The 24,640-nt window shown below is 41.2% G+C and overlaps 1 protein-coding gene across 4 annotated transcripts; it reads right to left on the reverse strand.

Moving 5' to 3' along the window:
• Positions 1-306: 306 nt before the first annotated feature.
• usp19 (ubiquitin specific peptidase 19) lies at positions 307-23,960 on the reverse strand. 4 transcript variants are annotated; one of them, XM_077543983.1, is made up of 27 exons: positions 23,573-23,960; positions 19,914-20,309; positions 15,895-16,023; positions 15,492-15,628; positions 14,831-15,373; positions 13,190-13,577; positions 12,946-13,102; positions 12,760-12,831; positions 11,958-12,073; positions 11,266-11,498; positions 10,968-11,160; positions 10,649-10,782; positions 10,393-10,551; positions 10,099-10,209; positions 9,902-10,012; positions 9,725-9,826; positions 9,498-9,638; positions 9,291-9,409; positions 9,049-9,192; positions 8,033-8,415; positions 7,834-7,944; positions 7,434-7,650; positions 7,028-7,180; positions 6,752-6,918; positions 6,494-6,669; positions 4,527-4,712; positions 307-1,111 (listed from the first exon to the last, which is right to left on the reverse strand). In XM_077543983.1, the coding sequence occupies exons 2-27, from the start codon at positions 20,140-20,142 to the stop codon at positions 971-973; spliced, it is 4,752 nt and encodes a 1,583-aa protein (XP_077400109.1). In that variant the 5' UTR covers positions 20,143-20,309; positions 23,573-23,960; the 3' UTR covers positions 307-970. The 4 variants fall into 4 exon arrangements, with proteins under 4 accessions (XP_077400109.1, XP_077400100.1, XP_077400125.1 ...); XM_077543974.1 differs by having other exon boundaries at positions 11,266-11,504; XM_077543999.1 differs by lacking the exon at positions 4,527-4,712.
• Positions 23,961-24,640: the final 680 nt, after the last annotated feature.

Consider the following 24,640-nt stretch of genomic DNA (forward strand, 5'->3'; position numbering starts at 1 on the left):
TTTTTGATCTAGAAGTTGTTGACTAGTTACATGCAGACATGCACGTTTCATTTTACACAGAAATAATTGCATCCACATGATTAAAAAGCTAAGACGTTTAAAAGGAAATTGATTTAAAAAAATAAATAATACAGCACAACATAAAAAATTGCACACCCTTTAACAAAAAGTAGGTTAGTGCCCATCTTGTTTTTGTTGCTACAATTCCAATATAGACACTAATCTAACCCGGCAATCTGTAAAGAAACCAAAAGGCTACTACACATAACTCAGTTAACCTCACATTCACAATTAATTCAACGGGACTGGTCAACAGTGAAGCTTTTATTTCGACATACCACAAGGTGCATTGAAAGAAGAGGGAGCCTGGAGATGCCCCGCTCAATTCTTTACGAGAGGTTTGGAACAGATTCAGTAGCAGCTTCTGCATGCCTATGGCGCTGCAATTCTTCAACAGAACTACATGACAGTTCAGTATAGCGTCATTATGTACATTTATCAAATTAATATCCTATATGAACCCTATTCTTGAGACATACCATGAGTTTGGTTTGGAAGAACTTGAGAGGCCCTGACCTAAATCAAAAAACATTTAGATAAACGACAAGAGAAGCCATGAGTGACGCCCTCGCCCAACATCGACCACAGACCATTCCTGGCTGAACAACAAGAGACAAAACTGCAGACTGACTTCCCAGTAGAGTAGAAGCTTTTCGAGATCCTCATAATTGGCAAGTATCCTGATAACATTTGTCCACGTGAAGCGTGTTGTTAGTTTGAGCACATTTTTAGTACTTCCACATGTGACAGCACTCAAACCCAGCTCTTCCCAGCGTCAGATAGCCCATTTGAGGTGTTGACATAATGATGAGCACCAATGTGTGTGTCGGCCAAGTAGACCTTAGCTCTAATTCAGTGTGTCCCCCGTGAGATGTTGGTCGGGTCACGTTTGCATCCGTTCTGTTCCAGATTAGTCCAGATCTTCCATGTTGCTGTACGATGCTGTTGCACAGTCTCCAGAATGTGCAAAGACACCAGAGGGCACCTCCGAGGTTAACGTAGGTGGGCCCTCAGAGTCCAGCTCGGTGCCAAATAGTGACTGACTCGATGCCTGTAAAATAAACCAGTATTGACAATAAATCAGTCGATTTTATTTCATAATCTGTCAATAGTCATGCTCAGTACATGTAAAGGATATTCAAGGTACTTTTTTTTTAAATTTCCAAATGTAGAAAACTTTACATATATTAGGAAGCAACTTTTGGATGAAGGACCTGAGATAAATTATTGCCATATATTGTACAATTCTATATGCTACATTTGTACTAAGGCAAACAGGGAGGATGATTTCACCACAGCAGCACAGGAGCCATCATGCAGACTTCAAATGTGCATTTGTCCTATTATAATTATAAAATATAAAATATTGAAAAATCTACATTTTAAAATACATTTATACTGTATTACCAAATAAACCAATTAAGTCAAATGTTAAGTGCTCTTTACATTCAAGCTTACATCATATATCTTATAAACATATAAAGATATATAGTGGTGAATGGTTTACAGATTAAAGACATCAATACATCCACAGACTATGGCTTTAAATTAAAAAAAAGAACACATTTGCAAGAAAAGGGAAACAAAGTTTAAAAAAAAAAAAGATCCAAATGATAGCAACAACAAAACACTTCAAATAGGTCACTTGCGTATGTATTGAAGAACTGAACAGTCAATCTGTATTTCATGATTGAAACCCTCATTTTGTAATGTTGCTTAAGCATTCAAAACTGAACACAAATGTTGATCAATAAGACTTTTACCATCAAGGTCAAGAAATAAGCACGTTATGTCTGATAAAGGCCAGTATGCTTAAATGCATAGTGGAAATTTGGTCACAAAGACACACTCATATTAGCATCTAACAGTCAAAGTGCTGGTTAACAGTTGAACAATCCAAATTGTCATCACCGTTTTGACCTGAGCATCTGTAATTAAACGGTTAACAGATGAATGACCCACTCAGGTACAGTGGACCTGCTCAACCTTCGATTTATTTGGATTATGAATTAATTTCATCGGGGGGGACCAAACATCCATTTTTGGAACCACTTATCCTCACCAGAATTACCGTGTTTTCAGACGAAATTGCACTTTTTTGTTTCTTCAAAATTTTGTCTGGTCCTGCAACTTAAACTCAGGCGTGACTTGTATATATTAAAATTAGAGCGCCGTCTCGTATCTAAAATCCCTCATGCCGCCACATTGAAACTTCCATTTCAAACTATGGAAACTTTTTTTTTTTAATAGTTTAAAATGGCTTACACCTCAACTAGAATCACGTGTCGCATTATGGCCAAAGGCAGAATCCTGGTTGGTTTTGCACCTTTTGGTGCTGTAAATGGCAACTTCTTGTGCAGGATGCCACAGGCTAAACTAGCAATATGTCACACATTAGTTGCCATGACTACTATACTTCTTTGATTTTTTTCTTCTTTTTTTTTCATACTTTTGGTGCATTACCACAACATACTTTATCATGTAGCATCCACCACAACAAGGATTTAATATTTTGCAGCACTAAAATGCCCAATAACCAACCAGGATTCTACCGTTGGCTCCAATATGACGCCGGATTCCATTCAAGGTAAGCCATTTTAAACTAAAAAAGAAAAAAAAAAACGTTTCTGAAGTTAGAAGCGGTAGTTTCTAATCCCACTGGAACTTGTTCGCTGCCATCAACGGAATCACAGAAACAGATTAGAGTTCCCCCAAAACTGTCTTACAGTCCAGTCTGACTCACTCACACACACACCCTTTCTACATGATGCATTTCTTGGACTGGTGCAAACTGTATATTATGGAGCGACAAAGAAAAATATTAGCAATTAATAAAATCACAATCCTATAAATGTTAAATCTTGTAAGGTATATTCTATAAAATTGTAGCACAGTAAATTTTCATTGAAGTGAAAAACAAAGTTATACAACTTAACTGGAAAAACTAGTGTGGCTTTACCTTGATGACTACAGCTTTCATCACTAAGGGGCATATTCCCCCATGTGCTTAAGTCAGAAAAGGCATGCTATTACGCACTTTTTAGGTTGTACAGATTCTCCCATTGACTTCATCTTAACCTTAATGACATTTACACACTCTGGGCAGGGTGTTCCCTGGCGGAGGCCAAATTTTCCCAGACTCAATCATTTGTTCTCCTTCGCACTCCGGAGGCTGCCGTAAGTCTAGCACCTCTTGAAGGTATAACATTATATTGCGCGTTTTGATTCAATTAACTGCTTCTGCGCGGCTGCTGACTCGTGGCTTGGCGTTTTGTCTGAAAACGCCACTCACAACTGCAGTCACTGTAAACATTGGCGATTGTGAGATAGAATGTGAATCATTTGTTTTTATTTGATCATGAAATCCACAAGTGACGCGCCCGTGTGTGTGGCAGGACGTTAAACAATGGCAGGCTCAATAGCTTCTCTACAGATGCAACGGCTTCAAAAATAGTCATGAGCATGGTACTATAATGACATTACTTTTATTGTATTTATTAAATGCAAATACCAATAAATTGCGACAGTTTCAAAATTGACCTCTATGGAAATTACGTTTCACGGAAACTTGACAGTCTGAAAATGAGAGCCACGCTAAAGACTTCACCTAATCACCCCTCTATGGTGGTTGCGCAGTAATTTCCAGTTTAGGCGTGGCGTGTGTGTGTCAGAAGTCTAGACAGGTGAATCACTACACTTTGAAAGTGCGCAAGCCAAGCACGTAAAAAAATGACCTAAGTGCAAGCAGGAGAATATGCCCCACAGTTAGTTACCATTTTCCTATTCAGCCACATTTCCAACTAGTAGTACAGATCAGTTCACTATAAAAAAGTGTTTGGATCAGGTAACTCCTGATCAGGCTTGCAGTTCCAACACCAGTGTGTTGGCGGGACTGCATTAGCTGCGGCAGCTAAGTAAATGGACATCATACCATTCCGTCAAGATGGCGTTAGTTTAACAATGGAAGATAAGAAGGTGACGGTACAATGCCATTTTTTTTGACAATCTCTGTCAAGAAGAAACAGCATGAATCGTGTCGTTGAGGGTTATTATTATTTTTTGCGGCTTGTTTGCAGCTCATTCCACTGTTAAAACAAAAGGCCTTAACAGAAACGAGGCTTTTGGGTTATTCTCATATCATGAAATGAGTGGATAAAATAAAGGACTGGGACGTGAGGGAGTTCAGCTGATGGAGTCACTTTGTCTCGTTTCACCAACTTCTCGGTCTTCTTTCTGATCTTATTTTCCCAATACATAATTTTTGCTGCGTTAGGAGGGTCCACCGTACTACTATGACCGAGATTGTCTCTCATCAAAAACGCCAGTCTTTAGTTTTCAAGTGTAACTCCTCCAATTCATCAACCAGCTGTGACTCAGGCCCAGTTTGTTTTGTAAAGAAGTGGGTAGACCAAATTGACCAGAAGTGCAAACACAGCAGCCAGGGTTCCCAGAACAAAATATCGCACATGATCATTGTCTGGACAATCCGACATCCTTCCCATGCGTTGATGGCGCCCTTCTGCTCTGTCCTCATCTTCCTCATCACTTGTCCTCTGGGCTTGTCGCCGTCTCTGCCCCGAGAGGAAAGGTCTGCGCGGGCCTTCATCAAGGCCCTCCTCGTCTTCTTCCAGTTCCCGCCATATTAGAGAGGCCTGCGATTGGCGGAAACTGGTATCAACTTCTGGGAAAAGGCGTGGTCTAACAAACACTGTCATTATGATTTGAGGTAATGAGTTGAATTGCTGTTTACACTAGAGGTGGGCAATTCCTCACAGAGTCACAGAAATACATTTTCACTTGGATGTTATTTTAAAATGGCAGAAAATACTTCAGTATGTATCTGATTTAAAGAATCATTGTTTAAACCAGATTTTTATTTTTAAAAACAAAAGCAGAATAATAGATAGGATAGACGAGGGAACAGAAAGGCAGTTAAGTCGGAGCATCTGAGGTCGGCCACTTTCAAACATAAATGCCAACTGTAACAGTGACCATTCTCCAACTTACTGATTCTTGTTGACAAATATCTCGGTCAATTTATTTAGGTACCCGAGTGAATTAAGACCAGGAGCTACAAACCATTTACATTTACAAGAGTTATTTATGGGCTTTAGCTGAGTTTTGTTGGGTAGCTACTGTATATACTAGGTATGGTCAATTGCCAGTTTGACGGTTGACCATGGTTTTAAAAAGTCAAGGTTTCAATTACTGCTAAAAGGGCACAATATGATTGGCGGAATCTAATACCAGCCCATGCTAAGTACATACAAAATGGTGTGTTACAATATCTTCCAACATTTTAAGTTCAAGATGGCCACACACGAAACTACTCACTTTTTAGTGTGAGTGTTAAGTAGTGAAATCTGTTATGCCTCTATTACTTAAAGAGATTGCACACAAGACAGGTCTAATTCCACATTTGAACAAAACTTAAGTGATCAAAATAAACATGGCCAAAACAATTATCTAGTTCATAGTTCACCAACGTAGCAACACATGAGTAGCCCGACAGGCCTGTTATTAAAGAACAGCTCACCAGTGATAAGACATTGTGACTTCCTAGAAAAATTGTAAAAGTACTCATTTGAAAATGTTAACACTTGCAAAGCTTTATATAAATATACTGTTGCATATTGATATTTGTCTGTTTTTGACCTTGTTAAATCTTTTAGTTATTTGAGAAATCAATTAAAAGTAATTAAAAAAAATGCATAAGCGTGTATCAAACTGGTAGCCCTTTGCATTTATTAGTACCAAAGAAGTAGGTTTGTGACGCCACAACAATTGCTGGTGAAGTACAATTAGATCAGTGTAAGAAGACAGAGAATGGCTCACACATTATACAAAAGATGTTTTCATCTTGACACTTAGAACAGCAATGTATGTTACTGTCCGCCGCACAGGAAGTTTGTGCAGCGTGAACAATTCAATTTGTATAAAAACAGCAGGTTAACAAAGGAAACGTGACAAAAATGTTAACGTTGAAAGCAACATTGTCAAGATGCACTCAGCATACACATTATTGCCATTTGATAACCACACCAAAAACACACAGAGAGACCCTTAAGAAAAGATACAGCGCAAAGAGGCTCCCAAACCACATTAAGTAAATTCTCCTTGACAATTGCATTAGTGTTATTTTAAAAAGACTGTTAAAAAAATTCTGATAACATTCCAACTGTAGATGAGATGGAATGTATGTATGTGGCACTGTTATTGTGCAGGTTGCCGGACTAACTGCAACCCATCAAGTCTATAACACAGATTATATAGTGTAACAGGAAATAGTTTTACATGACTTTCCCATAAGGCTCCAAACCTTCACCGCACATCCCACTTTTTTTGTTTAAATGAAGAGCTCAATCACAATTTAACAGAATGTCTTTTGATATTATAACATAATATTCACAAAAGCTTGTTGCGGTGCCCTCACCTGACTGGCAGTAGCTCCCATTGCAGGGGGAGAGTCTGCTCCAACGGGCCTGAGGAAACGCGGCGGCCTCTCTACGGGGGAATTTCGGCGGCGGTAGAAAAGGACATAGGCATATCGCGTCACCACATGGCTCTCCTCCACCATTGTTACAGTGCTGTCATCAAACAGACGCCAGCCTGCATGAAGACAGACGTTGGGTTAGAATCAAGGAACAAAAACGAGCACAGAGTTAATATTTACATAATAAAAGGAACTCACCAACATCACTACGCTGGCTGTTTTTGTCACTTGGTAGGCGAGCGCAGGCGGTGTAATGGCCACCAATCATCCCGCCATAATGGTTGATGACTGCATACAAGTCGTAGATAGGTGGGTGCTGCATCTCGTCCTTCTGACCAATACAGAACTTACTCAGATCCAGATTCCTACAAGACAAAAAGTTTTGGACTTGGATGAACTCTGGTCTGCACACAGGTATTACATGCACACAAAAAAGGCAAAAATGCAGTCAACCACCATTCAACAGGCATTCACCTGACAGGAAAGTCAACCATGTCGTTAATCTTGTCTCTCCAGATGAAACTCCTGAAACTGAAGCGTTTCAGTTGGATGATCAAAATGTTGGGCAGACGCCACAAAAGCAGTTGTTTGGAGGCCTCACGGTGCTGCTGGCACTTTGGACAGTACCTTTGGAGGAAATAAACAGCTTAAAATCAGCATCTTAAGTCCAACAGCTCTTAAGAAAAAAAAAATAAAATAAAAAATTTAGGATAGCTTTTTAAGATCAACAAATTGACCTTGGTCGAGCAAACCAACCATTTCTTGGGGCATACTTTTTATTTCATAATTTCCCAAAACATAAAATACAGCTAAGATCCAATAATAGTGGTATACCACAATATACACATTAGCTACACGATGGCAGTATGAAGAGCCTTACCATGCCTCTTCTGGTGCCAACACCTCTGGCTTGGTGAAGAGGTTGAGGCAGTGCTCTAGGGTGAAGTGCCCTGCCCTGGCAGTCTCACTCAAAGAACTGGGATCCTCCTCATAGTCCAGCTCCTTAGAGCTCACCAGGACATACTCCTTTAGACGCTCGTTGTTTTTCCACACCAGCTCCACAGTTGCATCATCAGGGAGGTCGACCAGAATGTCTTCTACAGAAGGCATTGCAATACGATTAAAATCTAGACTTGCCATCGGTGTTGTGTTTCGTTCAATCATAAATAAATAAAAAAGAATCATTTGCTGGAATAGAAGAAGTTGTGGCTTGTCTGTTACACAAGTGTTTCCTGTTGTAAGGTTAATAAAAAGAGGCCAATCTACAGTATGGTTCTTACCTTTCTCATCCAGTCTCTGCTCCTTGTTGTTAGAATCTAGCAGAATAATGTGGAACTGACCAGCATGCCCTGAAGATGGATCATTAGGTTGTTGATACCCAGCTACTGCGGCTAGGAAACAGCAACAATAAATAAGAACATTAGACAAAAAATAATTCTGTCTATGACAAAAAAAAAATGTTTTTTTAAATGCCATCACCTTCCGGTCGTACTGCCTTCTCACAAGATGTTTCTTTTTCAACATGGGTGTCCAAAGAGCAGCAGGAAGTAGAGGAAATGGACTCTGAGAACCCGGAGTCTGAAGTCTGTGTGGTGGAGAGAGATGTCTGGGGGGAAGTGAGGGGAGCAGCATCACCGGAGTCGAGGGCTGAGGTTAAGGTGTGTAGTTTTGGGGGGTCAGGCATCGGAGTGCCACTCTCGGGTCCACAGTTACTTAATTCAACAGTACTGCTTCCACCCATGGCCTCATCTCCTGCGATCGGACCACTTAGAGAACCTGCTGGTGGCGTTGGGAGTACTGGAGATATTTCGGGCGATGTCCTCCCAGACTGGAAAGGAGGCTGGAATACATTGACTGAAAACCTGCACAAGGAGATTAGGGATGACATTTTGAGTACTCAACATTAGGACACAAATATTAACAAAACAATAATACATTTAATTTCATTTCATGATAAATTGTCTGATTGAGATATTTGTACTCTATATTTAGAATTTGTAAAGACACACAAATGGTTGCATGTTCTAAATACAACTGCCATCTTACACTTTGAACCCTGCCACTTTAAATGTGATGCACTTTGAACCTTGGGCTATAAATGTGACACAGTTTATTTATGATTTTTTACTGATGGGCTTCAAGCCACCAATAAATAATAATAATAGTCTTGTCACATGTGACCAATGTAATTATCGAACACGTCACAGTGGAAAAATGAAACTATGTGCGCCATCATACTGAATCTTCATATCAGCCATTTACGGTTGGAATATGCATGTGTGGGGGAGAGGCAGGCTGCCTGAGAGAAGTGCAGAAGTGTGTGCAGCTGCGGAGGAGCAAATGAAAGCAAGGAGAAGCATCTTGAGTTGAGTTTAATGAGCATAGGGAACAAGTGCCATAAAGCAATTTCTTTTGGGATCTGACAAGTACTTGTCCAGCAATCAATGTGTACAAATGGGTGCATTTTGCATGATGAGATGCTAAGAGCTTTGTACCTGGAGTAACCATGCAGGAGCTGAGTGAGGCGGCTATAGGAGAGCCGCGACTCAGGTACACTAACCAGGAATGGCAGACCCACGTTTTCGGTGTTAGGTCGACACTGACCTTTGTGATTGGGCCAATGGGTCTTTTGACATATTCTGTCGGGTAAAAGAAAGCACAACAATGAAATTTAACAAGTGCAATACGAGTTAGGCGTTTAACACATGATGTGCCAGCATATGAAAGCACAGCTCACTGATTGCAGTAGCCAACACTGTAACAGCGAGTACAACGCTTCAGTTTGTCTTCCTCGGAGACTGGAGGCTTCAGGCAGGAGGCACACTTGGAGATGGGGATATTGGGAACCTGTAGTCTCTGTAGGGAAAGATAAGCAAATTGTATTATCATGTGATGCCGCAAAACACATATTCCAGAAATGCTTTCTCAAAACATAATTTGGTACCTGCTGCACTCGGAGCAACACCACTCTCTCCTTGGCCAGATCTTTGGAAAGCACCTCGAAGCAGAACAACATGTCTGAGGACGACACAGTGTCCAGGGAATGAGAGGGCAAAAACATTCGCTGAAAGCAGTTCTTCCCCACCTGTGTCAAAGGAAACAAGCTCAGTATACTACCTTACAAGAAATCTATGACGCAGTATGAAAGTTGGAATAGAGAAGGGATTTAACCTCTGCGAGTCTGAGGTTCTCAGGCTTGACCCTAACACTCCTGGAGATGGACTCAAGGACCTCTGCTGTACTGGAGTTCTCCTTGCTCACACTCACCAAAAACTGGCACATACATTGGAAAAATATTCAATGTGAGACATCTTTAGCTTTTGACAGGCAATTATTTTCTAAACTCACCTTAATGGGTTTTTTATGTGGTTCCTTGGCAAAGTAGAAAACTGAGAGCACCTTTTGTTTCTGTGGCAATGGGACGGGCAAGTAGAGGAAGGGGTCAAATGTTATAGACACCTGGAGGGAGAGAGAGAAGACGAGACGATGATTACTAAGGAGTGACTGCCGTCTTAAATCCAGATGAGAAAAGTGACATACATTACCTTGGAGCATGTCGGACAGACAAGCTTGGATTTGAACTGGCCTTGGAAGAGGTCTACTATGAATGAGTCATTTCTCATCTTGTGCCTCTGCCATGCCTCCTCTGCCACCACCTGCGACAAACAACAATAATCAAACTAAGTTTCAGCAAAATCAGCAATCAGTCTCAGTAGACGATATGAAGAAATGATTGCCATTTCAACTGTTTCCATATCTATATAAAGATGCATTTTTGGCTAAAGCGGCAACACATCATCATTCACTACCAGAGGGCACACCTTTTGCTAAACACTAACCTCGTCCAAGCGACCATCGGAGTCCACCGTCTCCGTGTATGGCTTATTCTGTATGCGATTTAAGTCCTCATGGAGGCCGTCAAGCAAAAAGGCCATAAACTCCTGGGCATCGTGCTGGGCGTAGCCTGTAAACTGATTGGCTTTACTGGCTACAATTGCCTGCAAAGTGAAGTTAAATTAAACCCATGATGAAAGTGGGAAGGGCATATGGAGAATTTTGACAAAGCACATTTTACAACACATAAATGGCGCATACCTTGAGTTTTGAGGGCTGGAAGGCATGGTGCGTTCCTTTCCAAAGGGCCCTGAGCAGCACTGCAAAACCAATGGCTAGCCGGCCTCCTGTCCCCAGCGGATTATTGCAGTTGATTTCTGACTCAAACGCTCGATCTGAAAGGCATCAAAATCATGACAAGTGGGTTTGAGATAGACAACAAAATTGTAGCAAAATTTCAACTAATGTTCTTGGGATGAATGTGTGATTGAGAAGTGACATTGCATTGTGGCAAAGGATTTTATGCTGGTGTTCTGTACCTATCGAGAAAGATTGCTGGTGTGGCTCAAATCTTATTTACCATGAAAGTAATCCCTGAGTTCTCTGGTGTTGGACAGGGATTGAATGACACTGTTCATGAAGCAGGTGTTTCCGAGGTTGACCAATCCTGTGAAACCAGGCAGACACACCTTCTTCTCCTCCTCTTCCTCATGGTGCTCATTGCTAGCAGGGGGCGCATGGGTCATGGGCTGCACCATGCAGGTCGGTTTAGGCTGAGATGAGAAACAAAACTCAATTACAAAAAAAGTTGAAAACTTTCTTGTGCTTTTAAAACATTGTGTCATCCAGACTAAAAAAAGTTGCATTATCCAACTTACTGCCATAACAGTGGGCTCTGGCTTGCTGATGGCAACATGGTCAGAGACTGTACGAGGAGCCACAGTTTCCAGACCACTATCCTCCACTCTGGGTGGGGCTTTAGGGGCCTTTGGTTTCTCCTCACCGACCCTGGGGGGCTCCTCCTTGGTCGGCAGGCTGTGCTGGCTGCTACCTGGTTGGCTCTTTTCTGTGCACGCAGGGTTCGATGGCACAGCAACTTTGGCACCACCCACTGCACCTTAAACAGAGGAGAATAGACCTTGTGGTTAGAGGAGGCGATGTGCGACAATTTGAAATACTACCATTAGGTCATTTGAAAACATGTTCATGTTAAATTTAAAATGACGTAAAAAAAAAAATTCTGCAGCTGTTCCATTATGAACAGCTTTGATTATTCTCAGCATGTTCAGTGCAACTAGCTAAACACTAATCTAATAGTTTTCTCAAGCTATATGCCAAAAGTTTTCCAATGGAGTCATTAGGAAATAAATTATTTACCTGAAAATAAACCCTCATTGTCCTCTATAAAGTTTAACAATGTTTTGGGACACTGCAAACTATGTGAGGCTACCATAGCAGAATGCTACATCTACCTATCTTGCCCATGTTTTCGTAAAACATTATTTAATGAATGACACATGATGAAAAAGACCACATCTCCACGCTGTCAAATAGAAGCTTTGCATCAGACCTTGTGTGGCGGGGGCCTCTAGACCCTCCCAGCGTTGGCTGTGTCTCTTCTTCAGGGTAATGTCCACTCGGGATACAGTGAAGGAGAAGGAGCACTGCTCAGGCTGTATCAGGTTCCTGCAGTAGGTACGGGGCAGACAAATACAGACAAGTCAGATTGAGCGACAAAGAAGTGGCGGCCGTGACTCAGGAGGAAGAGACGGTCGTCCAGTAACCGGAAGGTTGGCCGTTCGATCCCTGTTCTCTCCGAGTCATGTGTCATTGTGTCCTTGGGAAAGACACTTCACACACATTGCCTCCAGTGCCAATCACACTGGTGTCTCAAAGGTGCGAATGTTTGGTGGTGGTCGGAAGGGCCATAGGCGCACACTGGCAGCCACGCCAGGGCAGCTGTGGCTACTTAAGTAACATGCCGCCACCAGGGTGTGAATGCGTGAACGCACAAATAATGTATCCATTGTGAAATGCCGCCCCCCACCAACCCCCAACAGTTTTTTAGATTTTTTAAATTAAGACTACTGAATACCTTCAATTGTATATACCATATGTTATACTTATGTAGGATCTCATATTTTGTTCCATAGAGCATTCTTGTCAGCAATTTGGGCTTGATTTTTGCACATATTTTAAATACGGTATATTGTTTATAAGGAGATCAATTTCTTGAATGCAAGAGATGCTTTTCAGAATAATATTTCACCGCAGCAAGAAATACTCGTGTTATTTTAAGACATGGCAAAAATACACACAAAAAACATCATTTGAACACTCATGTCTGCTTTAGCCATTTTAAGAGTGGTTACCTGAGTTTTACTTGCCACTTGAAGACTGTGTTTGGTCCACAGTCTGGGTGAAGCCGAAGAAAGTTAGCATCACTATCAAAAGGAAGATGGTGACACAGAAAGATCTTTGTCATTGCCTTGAAAGTGGATTTTAATTTGTGAACAGTAGCAGGGCAGAACTCCATTAGAAAGTTTTTATGCAGTTACCTTGTCTGGAAAATGAGGGTGAAATCTTGCTCCCTGAAAAGGACCCTGGATGTGTTCCTGCAGATACCCTTCATGTAGACGTTTACTACCATCAAGTCTGTGCCTTTCTCATATGAGTCATTCTTCACAGACTGCAGGTTGACCATCGGCTCTGGTGCTAAGGCAAAGAAATATGTATCATTAAATTGATTTAGAAGACCGATTAAAAAAAGCTCCAAAGGGACTCAATATTGCCAAGACAAACCTTCCTGCTGCTTTATGAGGGGCGGCTCCTCCTTGGACTGGTCACGCTTCTCCTCTCCATCACAGCTAGCTTGAATGTGGGTTAGATCTGCAGATGGTTCTTGTCCAGCAGACACATCTTGAGAGGGCACTGAGGCGGCACCTCTTGAACTGAGGAGCTGGTCATTTGGAGTATCCTGCACCGATTCATGATGATGAGCCGGTTTCTCTGGCTCGGCATCAGTTATGTCTGCGCTCCTTTCTGAAGAGGCGGCATCAACAAGGTTGTTGAAGCCCAAAGGTTTCAGCGAGCCACTTGTGCTTACAGGAACTGCTGGTTGGTTTTCACTGTTTCCACTTTCACAGCCCCTGTGCTGTGTGTCTGGGGAGTCATATGGTTTATCTGCTTCCTAAACAGAAAATAGAACAAATCAAATACAGACTGCATATGATCAACATAAGTGAACTTTAGTTAGAAGCAATTGGGGGGGAAAAACTAAAGCTTAAAGTGTTTTACATAAATACAAATAGAACATAACATAATTAATCAAACAACAAACAAAGTTAAAACCAGTAAAACAAAACATTAAAACAAGGACTGAATCTCATGTTGAGTTGAATGCAAAGGAATAAAAATACAGGGAGTCCCCAAGTTTCGGACGAGTTCTGTTCCTACGCTGGCGATGTAACGCGAATTTCGACTTAAGCCAGATTTCACCGTTAAAGTCGATATTTACATCAAAATACTTTGTACAGTAATTTAAAAAAACATATTTGCGCCACCCAGAAGATGCCGGAACCAATATTTTGTGTTTCCGCACGGACATTCATTGCTGGCAGACGGCAAAGCGGAGCTAATGGAAACTTAAACACAGAAATGTGACGCACCAGATGGCAAGTCGACTTGCTCGATGGACGCCCGTTGCTGGAGGTAACAACACAACTTTGAATAACTTTAAAATGGCGTGATTACTGTGGGAAATTAATGATTAAGAAGGTGCTACGTATGAGGCATCGTAAAGTCGAAACGCCGTAGGTCGTGTACGACGTAACTCGAGGACTCCCTGTACAGTTAAAAAGTTTGTTTGTTTTTTTAATCAGAGAAATGTGAGAGGGGCCATGTTTGATGTGCACAGAGTGGTCATTCCATACTGTGGGACTTCCAAAATAAATAAATAAATAAGATTGCCCTCTATTCTGCGCTTCTGCTGGTAATCTTACCGAAGCACCCTAAAGGTAAAGCTCAGAGAGGTAAGATTTTAAAACAAAAACAAAAAAACATTTAAAAAAACTAAATTATTCTCTACATGCAAAGGCAGCCAGTGGAGCGAGGCAAGAAAAAGTGTTGTGTGCTCCCTCCTATGTGTTTTGTGTACTGTAGTATATATATATTTTTTCCCAATACAGCATTTGACAGCTGCCCATTGGTACACAAACTGTCAACTTCGCAGGTGGAATGGAATGAAAACATCACAACTATTATTCTAGTTGTTTAGCCAGAAGTTACTAAAAAAATGCACTAAGCAGCCACTCGTGAAGAACAATGTAATTTTAGCTGACCACTATTTGTTTATATTGTTTTGGTGCACAATTTGAAAACATACTCACCATGCGTAAAACAAACATGTTTTCATAAAAGTTATCAACAAGCATTTGTACTAACCTGAATATTGTTAGCAACAGCAATAGCACTCCCATGTTCATGTTCACTAACTAATCTTTCTATACTCTTGTCTCCATCTGTGTGTGGCGTTTGAGGGAGCGCTACAGCAGGCAGGTGTGTGTATGACGTTCTAGTCTGGGCTGAGTCCATGTCTCTATCAGTAGAAGACTTGTCCTCCTTGCTTTTCCTGGGAGGATGTGCAATGGTGCGCTTCGCACTGGGCTCTTGGGGCTGCTGGTTGATTTTCTTAACGGGGACAGGCTTAGGTAAAGCGGCTGCGTTCCCATCCCCCAATGTCGCCGCCACGGAGTCCATGGAGGTTTTGTCAGAAAGTTGTTTGTGTTTCAGATGGCGCTTGACAGCGCGATCAGCTTTGCTGCCGCTGCACCTTGATGCATTTCGTGAGGGGGAGGAGGGAGCCTGAGATTGTTGTTGTGCCAGCGGGGACGACAACTTCAGATTCTCTGATGACTCCGAGGCTGCAGACCTCGTTTCAGGCACGGTGACATTTTTTGTGTCCACCTCTTTTTCCTTCTTGTTGGACTTCAACACAACAAATAGAAAAGTTGTCATTCAACATGATTGTGACAAAAAGTGGGAGCAAAATTCGAGAAATTAACATGACAATGAACTTAAAAGTTAAAATTCATTGTCGACTCACTTTGAGTGAAGGCCAAATGTGAAAAGGGATCTTCTTGTGCAGGATGAGCAACAGAAATCCTCCCTTCTCTTTGTACTGCACTCTACTGCAAGAAGCCTCTATTTCCTCCTGCAATTGGCAGGTCCACTCACGACCATCTGAAAAAGGAAACCCAGATGTAAAACATTGAAATTGAATGAACATGCATTTTTTGGAGTTATACTTTATGTCTAGAAGTTGATATAATAGGCAGATCAGGATATAGATGCAGACTGAACAATGACTATATTCTCAAAATCCATACAAAAAAACAACACCATTGTTAAGTAATTAAGGAATAATGCAATAACTGTTGCAACCATTTTCCTCTTTTGTTTTTCTTTCAAATTCAACTATTGCTCATGTTGGGCAAAGATGACTTTACCTGAGAAGTGCACATGGCAGTGTGTGTCAGTGAAGGTTGTGTTGACATCCTCGATCTTCTTCACACTGTCCCCACAACGCAACTTGATGATCACTTCATTTGCATTTTGTTTCCAATCAACAAACACATCTGAAAGCACGAAAAAAAAATCGTATTTGTTATATTTCATATTTATTTATCTTTTATTATTTTTGTGTTTTCTATATAAAACGTGTTTTTTACAAATAAATGGAGACAAGGTAAGAGGAAATTGCTATTTAGTTCTTGTAACTAAGAATAAATAATGCTGTGCGCATTATGGAGTATGGGTACCTTAAACACAGTACAGAAATTGCCAGCTTAGAGGCCCAGTAAGAAAGAGGATAGTGACAACCAGTGTGGTTCTACTATAAGGGTTAGGCCAACTAATATTGATAGAAAAACACAATGTTGTCAAGATGACCATTAAATGGCTAGTTCTCTATGCATTTAGGCTGCAGATGAGTTGGAAATAAATTACTTGCACCCTCTGCTGGTTTCTGCTATGTAGGGAAATCCCTTTATCATGGTAATTGGCACTTTATTTATATATAGTGCTTTTCCACCTTACAAGGCCCTCAAAGCGCTTTACATTTGATTACTCATTCACCTAGCAACTGGGGGTTCAGCATCTTGCTCAAGGATACGTGGACACAATAGCATGGGATTGAACCCACAACCTCTAGGTTGCAAGACGACCACCCTACCACTGAGCCGCGCCACCCCATGACTGCATGGTATACAAAGCTAAAACACAAAATACACACAAAAAGAGCACCTATGGCTACCATGAAGCTTCGCCCCGGTGCAACATAAATCAAACAAATGTACAAAAAACAAATGTGACAGTTAAATATGACACACATTCACCTACTAAAAACACAAACACACGCACAAGATAACATTCTTATGACTTCTTCAATTAAATGCATTGTACCATAAAATGCATTCTAGAGTGGTATTACAATAGATGTGAACAATAGGTAGATATGATTTTTTCATGCAGTGTGAACGGTACAATTCCGATTGTTTCACACCCGACCTGGGCCTCTTTCGTATGTGGATATAAATCGGATATGTATGCGATGCGTCTGCACTGTGAACGCTCATCCGCATGTATCCGATTAATACGTCATCAAAAGCCTGATATGCGCTGTGCGCGGGCGGGAGAGAGTGCTTGGAAGGGAGAGTACAGACACGTCTGTGAATATACAAAGCTGTTTTGAGTAACAGTGTTAAATTTGAATTTGTCTTTAATTCAAGCACACTTGAAACATGAAGTATGGAGTTGACATGTGTGGCAATAGCAGAAATTCAGCCTTGCAGACGGTTCATCACAAACGGCGATGACGCGACGTCATCTTTGGTAGACTTCTCAATGAAATGAGGAGGTCGAGGAGTGTCCCCTCATTTCCCCCAAATTACCTCTTCCAACCTCGCTACTCTGACGACACGAGATGAAAAAATAAGTCTGACGGATTTCTGCTGCTGTTTGTAAACAGCACGTTTAAAACTGACGCACGAGGAAGCCGCGGTCAGCAGCTAAACGGGAGCGAGCGTGAAAACAGTCCACCAACCAGGAGCGCGGGCTTTCGCACAGCTGAATTTGCATAATGTTGCAGAGAAGTCTTATGAATCGAACTCCTAACACGTCCGCGAAACGAGTCCACCAGTCCACCAATCTGTAGCGTGCGTTGGCACAGCTAAATTTGCATATGACACTGACAAAACTCGCTTGCCTTGAGGTAAAACGTTGCGAGTCAGGTTACTTCCGTGAACACCGCAACGTGACGTCGTCGTTTTGGGTGTACGTCACTGTGACGTGTGCTCTTTGCGCATGCGAGTCACATTACGGGCGCGTTGCGTTCACATTAGATGTCGCATTTGTTTATGTAGTAATGTGAACGATACATAAAAAGATTGGATTTAACAAAAAATATGAATTGGGCATCACGCCCTGCAGTGTGAATGTAGCCTCATTCCAGTGTTTCCCACAGATTTGAAATCTACAGCAGGGGCGAGGGGGTCACAATCCTGTTACTATGTCTCATCTAGCCTCACGATCCACAAAGTGACGGCAACCTAACATCACATGCGGTATATCTGGTCGCGACCAGTTTTTTTTAATATATATATATATATATATATATATATATATATATATATATTTAATACATTTTCTTGGAAACTTCTTGGATGGTGGCCAGTTTACCAGGGTGGCCCGCCCAAGTATTAACATGGTGTGTGGGAAACACTGAATTCATTCATTTTGCTTAATGAAACGCACATTCCATTATGCTCTGTGCATACAACTGGTAGGACTAGACCAGCAGAATCAGGCTGGATACAAATAAACTATCCTACAGTCAGAGTCATGAGGTGCACCTGCTCAAACTCATTCAGACCCTGCCACCGCACTCACATGCACAAGCTGTAGTCTCAACACACTGACGACAGTGTAGTGAACACAGCAATGACAGTAAGAAACATCCAATAATGTGAGCCACACAAGTTTGTGCCAACTAAACACCCATAAACCATTCACATATTTTAAAACGACATTTAATATCAAATGAAAACGTCAGATCTGAGGAAACTAATGAGAAAGGTTGCATACCATTTTCCATGTGACAAAGCTGTAGTATTTGTGCTGAATATCATCTGCAAAGTCTTGAGTTTCAAGCGTGCTCTTCTTCCTATTTAGTCTGCAACACAACTAAAGAGCCTTGGCTTTCATTCACCTCCCTCTCTTTCTCCCTCTCCGTCTAAATGTCACGAACAACACTCTATCCTTTCTGGGTGGTTGCAACGCCTAATGCCACATCGAATTTCATCATATACTATAAAGCAAGCATACACACAACAAATACAATAAATGGAGAAACGTGGTAGAATAGGTCAAATGAAAAATCTTTTATGGGTGAAAATGACCAAACAATCCTGTGTATGTGGTCTACAATCTTAAATAATCTTCCCAACAATACATTTTGGAAAATGAATGTTTTATGGGAACAGTCTGAAGCAGGCCTCTTTCTCTAAAACCCTATTTGACCATAGTTTATCAACGCTATGTCTTTACTTTATTATAGCTGCAACTTCTTTAATAAAATAAAAAAAACACCTTCATGAGCTCGCTCTGAATGCCACCTAAGCAAGCTGTGTGCACCTGTTCTAGAAAAACACTTCAAGTAAATGCTAAAAAAAACACTTCAAGTAAATGCTAAGTAAATTAGCTATTAGAAGAGCTGCATGTTCACATGCTGCACAAGATCATAATCAACACATCACAAGAAATACATCTTCATTAAAAGAAAGGTCCATGTGATATTTCAACTTCTCTTAATATTTATACTTTAAAACTATTTTTTCCAATATTGTTTCATTGAAATGGGCTGCAAATTCTTAGCGATAAATGCATTTAATGTGTAGCTCAAAACTACACGATCATTGGCATTTAAGATCTTGAAGCAAAGCAAACCACACCAGCACATCATTATCTTGTTTTTCCTCCTTTTGTAGTGACTTCAAGTAACAAGCCTGCTGTTTTGTATCTGTTACGTGTGGACATTTGATTAGAGATAGCAAGGAGGACAACAGCTTGGCTTGACTTATCCAAAATTTAGCAGACGAAACATCACTCATATCATGTATAAAAGAGGGTTTTGAACTTTGTTGGTGGAGGAAACAACCATATTACTAAGGTACAGAAAATATATTTGAGGTGTGTTTTATTTACCTTGTCCGAGGCCGTAAGCCGCGTACAAACCCCAAATACCACAGTCCGTTAGGATGTACTGTGACATGTGAGGATATACATCCTTTTCTTAATGCAGTGCCGAGGTAACGAATCAAAATAAAATTCAAATGCCTCGACTCTGACAAGGGTGCTAAGAAATGTCACTAGGACATCAAAATTTGTCAACATTACAAATTAAAAGACAATAATTTGAATTATTCCTTTTTTTTCGGAGGGGTGTTTCCCCAAAATGTTGCCTACTTACCCTTTTTGACCTCTGCAAGGACTCCATCTACTCCTGCTGCTGCAGCAGCAGCAGCAGCAGCAGCAGCAGCAGCTCTCTTGGCCTCTCTGGACTCCTGGTTAGCTCTGTCCTTCTGCTTCTTCTTACTGGCACTGGAGGACAGCTCAGACCCATGGTCACCTCCTCCCCTCTGCTGATTCGGAGCCCCGCCGCGTCGGCCCGCCGCCCCATTGCCACTGCCACTGGACATCTTCAGACACTTGGGGCTAAGGGCCCGCCCGTCGCCGGATTCACTACCGCTGCTGGGGTCTGGATCTGAGGTGTGCCGCTTCCTGCCTGGCCCAGCTATCTTGGCGATGATACTGGTCTGACCTCTCTCTCAGAACAGAATCAAGAAGGCTTAACGGGGGAAGGAACCTAAGGCATCGGGTAGAGAAACACACAAAATAATTTAATTATTCAAAATCCATGACTGTTAAGGATGACATGCTGACAACATGCATGGTCTAATAGGGGAGGGGGAAAATGTTATTTAACAAGAGCTTGAATATAATTGCTTAAGTCTAAGCCCAGCTACATTTCAAGTGGGAAGAGGGAGCAGTGCAGACGATATGTTTCCAGTTGTTCAGGTGCTGCCTTTTGGATTGACTGTTAGATTGTGTTTGTTTTTGGCTTTGGGTTTCACCTGTGAAAACTACATTTGCTGTTAACCAAACATGAAGACCAAAGAGCTGTCTATGTACAAGCTGTACATAACATTTGTAATTCACTATTTGCAAACTCTCCTTACTCGCATGTTTGTGTGCAATCTAGCTAACAATTGTCTGCTGATAAATTCATCCATTTGCGTATTTTGTGCTCTTTCTGTACCATACAAAGATGCAGCACTGGAGCTCCAGACTACTGCTGACTTTTTTTTTTTTTTTTTTTACTAGGACTAGTAGTACAGTGGGCCCCACCGGGGGCCCTAACCTGAAATTTTAGAGACGCAAATAAACACTCCAACTCAATTTGTGAAGTAAATATTCATTCCACTCATTACTGACAAATGGGCCTAAGTAGGAAGCAGAAATTTATCAGAAACAACAAATATTCAAGAATAGTATTTTTTTTTTAACTGCAAATTTCAATTTCTTGGGAGTTGTAAACGAGCCGCTTTGCTTCACGTGTTTATTAAATTTGATGAATTGTTTGGAAAATGGATGGATGAATGAACAGTTATTCTGAAGGTTATGGTTAGGCTGGTAATGCCGATATAACAGCCTACCTTTGCTGGCAAAACATAATGAAAACTTAGTCAAAAGAGAAATAAGCGGGTGGCCAAATAATCACGGTCATTCCCAATCCCAACAGCCTACACAATACACATCACACTAAAAAAATAACGTATTCACAGCCTAGCCACTGTAATTACGATTAAATAGCCGTTCACGACAGGCCAAGAATATATCGCTCAGGCGATTGATCAATCAGAGCCGTTCACGGCAAAATAACGCCAGCAGAAGATTCTGTTAAAATTGACAATGTTGTCATTGATAATGTTGATAGGACTGAGGATTTGGTAGTCCGTACTAGTGAAGTATATGAAGCCATTCTGGCGCTTGGAAATAATAAAGCTTGTGGACTAGACACCATAACAGCAAAACATTAGAAATATTCGAGCTATAGTGCATGTCCTCTGTTATCAAATGTGCTTTACTGGGTTTTTGACCCCTGGTGTTTACCTGATTGTATAATCTGTTATTTTAGTTCCTTGAATTAAAGACAAGGTAGCTAAACTAAACAGTTTGCAAAACTATAGGCCCATTGCTCTTGCTAGCGTTCTCGCAAAAGTGTTTGAGATTATTTTGTGCACTAGACTGGAAATGTTTGTGTTAACAAGTGATAATCAGTTTGCCTTTAAGAAAACACATGGCACAGACATGTGCATTTATGCTCTAAAATAAATTGTAGGAAAATATCTCAGTTTGAGTACTTCAGTTTTCCTGTGCTTTATTGACGCCACAAAGGCTGTTGACAGAGTAAACCATTCAAAGCTATTTATAAAATGGATTGAGGTGTGCCTCTGTACTTGGTACGCACTCTTGCTTTTTGGTATGCAAATCAATTAATGTATATAAAATGGGACAATCTGAGCCTTTGCATGTTAGTAATGGTGTTTGGCAAGTGGGAATTCTCTCTCCGGCTTTATTTAATGTGTACATTGATGACCTGTCCTCACTACTGAACAGTTGTAAAACCGGTTGTGTCTTTGGAACAGCAGTTGTCAATAATCTCATGTATGCGGATGAGTTGGTGGTGATCAGCCCGTACAGTGCGGGGAGGCAACAGTTGTTAAACTTTTGTTCGGAATTTGGGAAAGAACATGACATTTAGTATAATCCCACTAAGAGCAACATGATGATTGTCAGAAGCAAGGAGGACAAAAATGTTGTATTACCTGTATTTTATTTATGTGGAAAGTCTCTCATACATGCTTGTGAAGTCAAGTACCTGGGACATTTTCTAACTGATGACTAGCGGGATGACAGAGACATTCAGAGACAATATTGTAAACTGTATGCCCAGGCGAACATGTTGCTGCGCAAATTTAGTATGTGTTCTCCTCAGGTGAAGTGTGCCCTGTTTAAAGCCTATTGCACTCCACTGTACACGGCTCCCTTGTGGTGGGGGTATAAACGATGCACCGTCCGCAGACTCACTGTAGCCTATAATGACACCTTTAGGCTATTGCTGAGGGTGCCCAGATGGTACAGTGCAAGCCAGGTGTTTGTCAATGCTCACATTCCTACCTGTGAGACACTGCAAAGACATTTGGTATTTACATTTATGCAGCGGCTGGATGAGACAAACTACTCAATTATACAGACTTAGACCAATCCTCAATTGTGCAGCTGTAGGTACACATCTGTTTTGAGGAAGCATTGGATTGAGAGAGTCTTAATTAACACGACTGTTTTAAAATTGTTGTCCCTTTTGTTTCTATGGACCCTTTTGATGTCTGCAATAAATAAAGAATTTGATTGACGATCACAGCAAAATAAACACTGCCAAGAAAATATTATCTTTGTCTTCAATTAAACAGTAATGTCATCATTACACCCTATAAACTGTATTTTTTGTGATCGTATACCGTGAGACATTTCTCAAGTAAAATAAGTGCATTGGCTCAATTAACAGTTGGTAATCACTATCCTAAACAATAGCAAGAGCACTTGTTATTGCTACTAGCATAAACACGATGGCTGTCATTTTCGAAATAGCAGCCGTGCGTGTACATTGGAAACCCCATTGCATGTGTCACTGTGCATTCCACGGCAGTTATATGAAGTTTATGCGAGATGTTTCCAACCCTCTGATGATTTGCAGTCACCGGTAAGTGGAGGAGCACTGGCGTCATTACAAACATCGATACATTCACTTTGCATGTAGTTCTACCGCCCAAGATTTAATTTGACCAAGTGCTTTTCTAATATGAATTTGCCCATAACGTTCAGCTAGATGTATTCATTTGACTGTCAAAGCCTAAAATTTGCAGGAGATGCAGAATAATCAATCGCTTAATGTCATTAGCCGCTGCTAAAGCTAACGCTAGCCTCCATTTTACACTCGATCAACGCTTTGCGGTCATTCGGGGACAAGAGGCTGTGTTGATATCGAAACAAAACCATCGTACTTACCAAGCGTCAATTTAAGCAGAAGAGAAACGTTTGTTGTTGTGTGTGTACACAATAGCCGGCGACTTGCTGAGTGTCCCCAACGGCTTGCCGAGCTTTCTTCGCTTCTTCGCGACAGCAGGCCGCTCAGCTCCTGGCCGCACTCACTACCCCGAGTCCACAGTGCTTCTGGAATGTTCTTTCTTTTTATCCAGGAGCCATTTCGGTCTAAGTTAAACGGGCAATTGTGTCTGTGTTTGAACCAAAAGACGATAGTTGAATGACGGTCAGCCTTCTGATGCCATTGGCGATTGGCCAATCTGCGGGATAAATCTTACTTTGTTTAGGACAACATCCTGCCCGGCCAAGCCTAGAGAGGGCTAGCCACTTCCTGGATGGCGACACCACGTGGTCTGTAACCCTTCCTTTTCGCTTGGGCTCGTGTACAACGTGCAGCAGACAAATGCAGTATGACTTTATTCCAAACGACATTCACAGACACGCTCGACAAAAACAATTCGTTTGAAGTTTTTAGAAAGGTTTAAAGAGCTGACTTTCAAAATTCTGAAAGGCATAAAGAGCTGACGCTCCCCGTACGTTCATGGTGGCGAGTCCCGACACATATAATAATAAACATAAACGGATTTTATTTTTATTTTTACAGGTAATAGTAATAGTTGCAAATAATTTGGGCAGAGATTAATAAATCACATTCAAAGCAGCCCTGGACGGGCGTTTGTGTGTTGGGGGTGAAAGGAAAGCAGAAAGTAGTTTTAACTTAAAGCTACTTTTATATGACTGAATGATTACAAGTTACAACTACATTTATGATGACATTTTACGTGAGGGGACACATTTGCACAAATGCTTGCGGACATGCGCAATTATTACGCATAAGGATAAACGTCCAAATGATATCACGTGTCGGCAGTTAAACAACAACAGCTCATGCTTCAAGGTGGGTATGCTGGAATAAAACTTTGTGGCTCAGACCTGCTATCTGTTTCAACGCAGCCTCTAGAAGCAACCCCCGGCAAGGCTTTTAACACTGCGGTGGATTTAGTTTAGATTAATACGGAGCCAGAGGAAAGA

This window comes from Vanacampus margaritifer, chromosome 1 (genome assembly GCF_051991255.1).
Source record: "Vanacampus margaritifer isolate UIUO_Vmar chromosome 1, RoL_Vmar_1.0, whole genome shotgun sequence".
Taxonomy (NCBI): domain Eukaryota; kingdom Metazoa; phylum Chordata; class Actinopteri; order Syngnathiformes; family Syngnathidae; genus Vanacampus; species Vanacampus margaritifer.

Coding starts and splice junctions, on each gene's coding strand:
- usp19 (XM_077543974.1), bottom strand. CDS start 20,142: ATGTCCAGTGGCAGTGGCAATGGGGCGGCGGGCCGACGCGGCGGGGCT. Junction 9,639..9,724: donor AGAACCTCAGACTCGCAGAG/GTTAAATCCCTT, acceptor CCTTTGACACAG/GTGGGGAAGAACTGCTTTCA. Junction 9,410..9,497: donor TGTTGCTCCGAGTGCAGCAG/GTACCAAATTAT, acceptor CTTTCCCTACAG/AGACTACAGGTTCCCAATAT.